Source organism: Nicotiana tabacum, chromosome 12, assembly GCF_000715075.1.
Source record: "Nicotiana tabacum cultivar K326 chromosome 12, ASM71507v2, whole genome shotgun sequence".
NCBI lineage: Eukaryota > Viridiplantae > Streptophyta > Magnoliopsida > Solanales > Solanaceae > Nicotiana > Nicotiana tabacum.
In genome coordinates, this window is record NC_134091.1 from 102,982,292 (window position 1) to 102,983,807 (window position 1,516).

Sequence of the window (1,516 nt, forward strand, 5' to 3'; positions counted from 1 at the left end):
AACATATTCGATGGGGGAAATGGGATATGGGTCACCCAAACATTTACGAAGCACAGACACATAAAATACCGGATGCACTGCGGCAACTCAAGCTTATAAGCCACTTGATCGATCCTCTGAACGATCTGATATGGTCTAATATACTAGGGGCTGAGTTTTCCTTTCTTACCAAATCTCATCACGCCCTTCGTAGGTAATACCTTTACGAATACACAATCTCTTATCGAAAATTCTAATGTCGACGTTGGTTGTCTGAGTAGGATTTTTCTCTGCTCAGAGCATTCAACAACCGATCTTGAATCAGGTTTACCTTTTCTACAGCCTGTTGCACCAAATCAGGACCTAACAATTTTATTTTGCCAACTTTAAACCAACCAATAGGAGATCTACACTTCCGTCCGTATAGACCCCCATATGGTGTCACTCAGATGATAGCATGGTAGCTGTTGTTATAAGAAAATTCAATAAGTGGTAAACAATCTTCCCAATTCCCTTTGAAGTCTAAAACACAAGCTCGTAACATATCCTCGAGCGTTCGAATGGCACGCTCGGCTTGGCCGTCTATTTGTGGATGGAATGTTATGCTAAGATTGATCCTCGTACCCAATCCTTTTTGTAATGATCTCCAAAAGTTAGCTGTAAATTGGGAACCTATGTCTGATATAATACAAATCGGAATTGCATGAAGTCGAACTATTTCCTTAATATACATCTTAGCATAATCCTCAGTCGAGAAAGTAGTCCTAACTTGGTGAGTCTATCCACAATAATCCATATAGAACAAAACTTTTGGCATGAGCGTGGTAATCCGGTAACAAAGTCCATGTTGATTATCTCCCACTTCCAGGTCGAGATTTCCATATTCTGAAGCAATCCTCCTGGTTTATGGTGTTCAACCTTAACTTGTTGGCAATTTGGACACTGGGCGACGTATTCCGCTATATTTTTCTTCATTGGGGGAATAAAATACCGGAATTGGTGAATTTCCTCCATAATTTGCCCTCGGAGTCCCTCGATATTGTCACATAATCGGTTTCTGTATGTAAAGACTCCATCCTCGGATAGCTCGAACACTTGCTTCTTCTGAAGGGGAATACTTTCTCTTATTTTCACCAAGGCTAGATCATCAAACTGTCGTCCCTTTACTTCATCCACTAGCGAGGATTCGGTCTCATTTCGAATTATGACTTCTCCGCCATCGGTGTCAAGCAATCGTAAACTTAAATTGGCCAACAAGTACAAATCCTTAGTCATCTCCAATTTGTCAATCCCTACATGCCTTAAGCTACCCATTGACTTCCGACTTAATGCGTCAGCTACAACAATCGCCTTACCGGGGTGGTATAGAATATCGACATCATAGTCCTTCAACAATTCAAGCCATCTTCGTTGTCTCAAATTCAAATCTTTTTGTTTGAACAAGTACTGCAAGCTCTTATGGTCTGTAAATATGTCGACATAGACTCCATATAAATAATGACGCCATATTTTCAAAACGAATATAACGGTTGCTAAT

General features: G+C 40.4%; 1 protein-coding gene across 1 annotated transcript; it reads right to left on the minus strand.

The window, feature by feature from the left end:
• Positions 1–232: 232 nt before the first annotated feature.
• On the minus strand, positions 233–1,293 carry LOC142167305 (uncharacterized). Its single transcript, XM_075227469.1, has 2 exons — positions 711–1,293; positions 233–342 (listed from the first exon to the last, which is right to left on the minus strand). Exons 1-2 carry the CDS (start codon positions 1,291–1,293, stop codon positions 233–235), a joined length of 693 nt encoding a protein of 230 aa, XP_075083570.1.
• Positions 1,294–1,516: the final 223 nt, after the last annotated feature.

Excerpts from the sequence above, each read along its gene's own strand:
- LOC142167305 (XM_075227469.1), bottom strand. The coding sequence starts at position 1,293 with ATGGGTAGCTTAAGGCATGTAGGGATTGACAAATTGGAGATGACTAAG. Across the intron at positions 343-710 it reads ACTGAGGATTATGCTAAGAT|GTCCTGATTTGGTGCAACAG; the intron begins GTATATTAAGGA and ends TAAAATTGTTAG.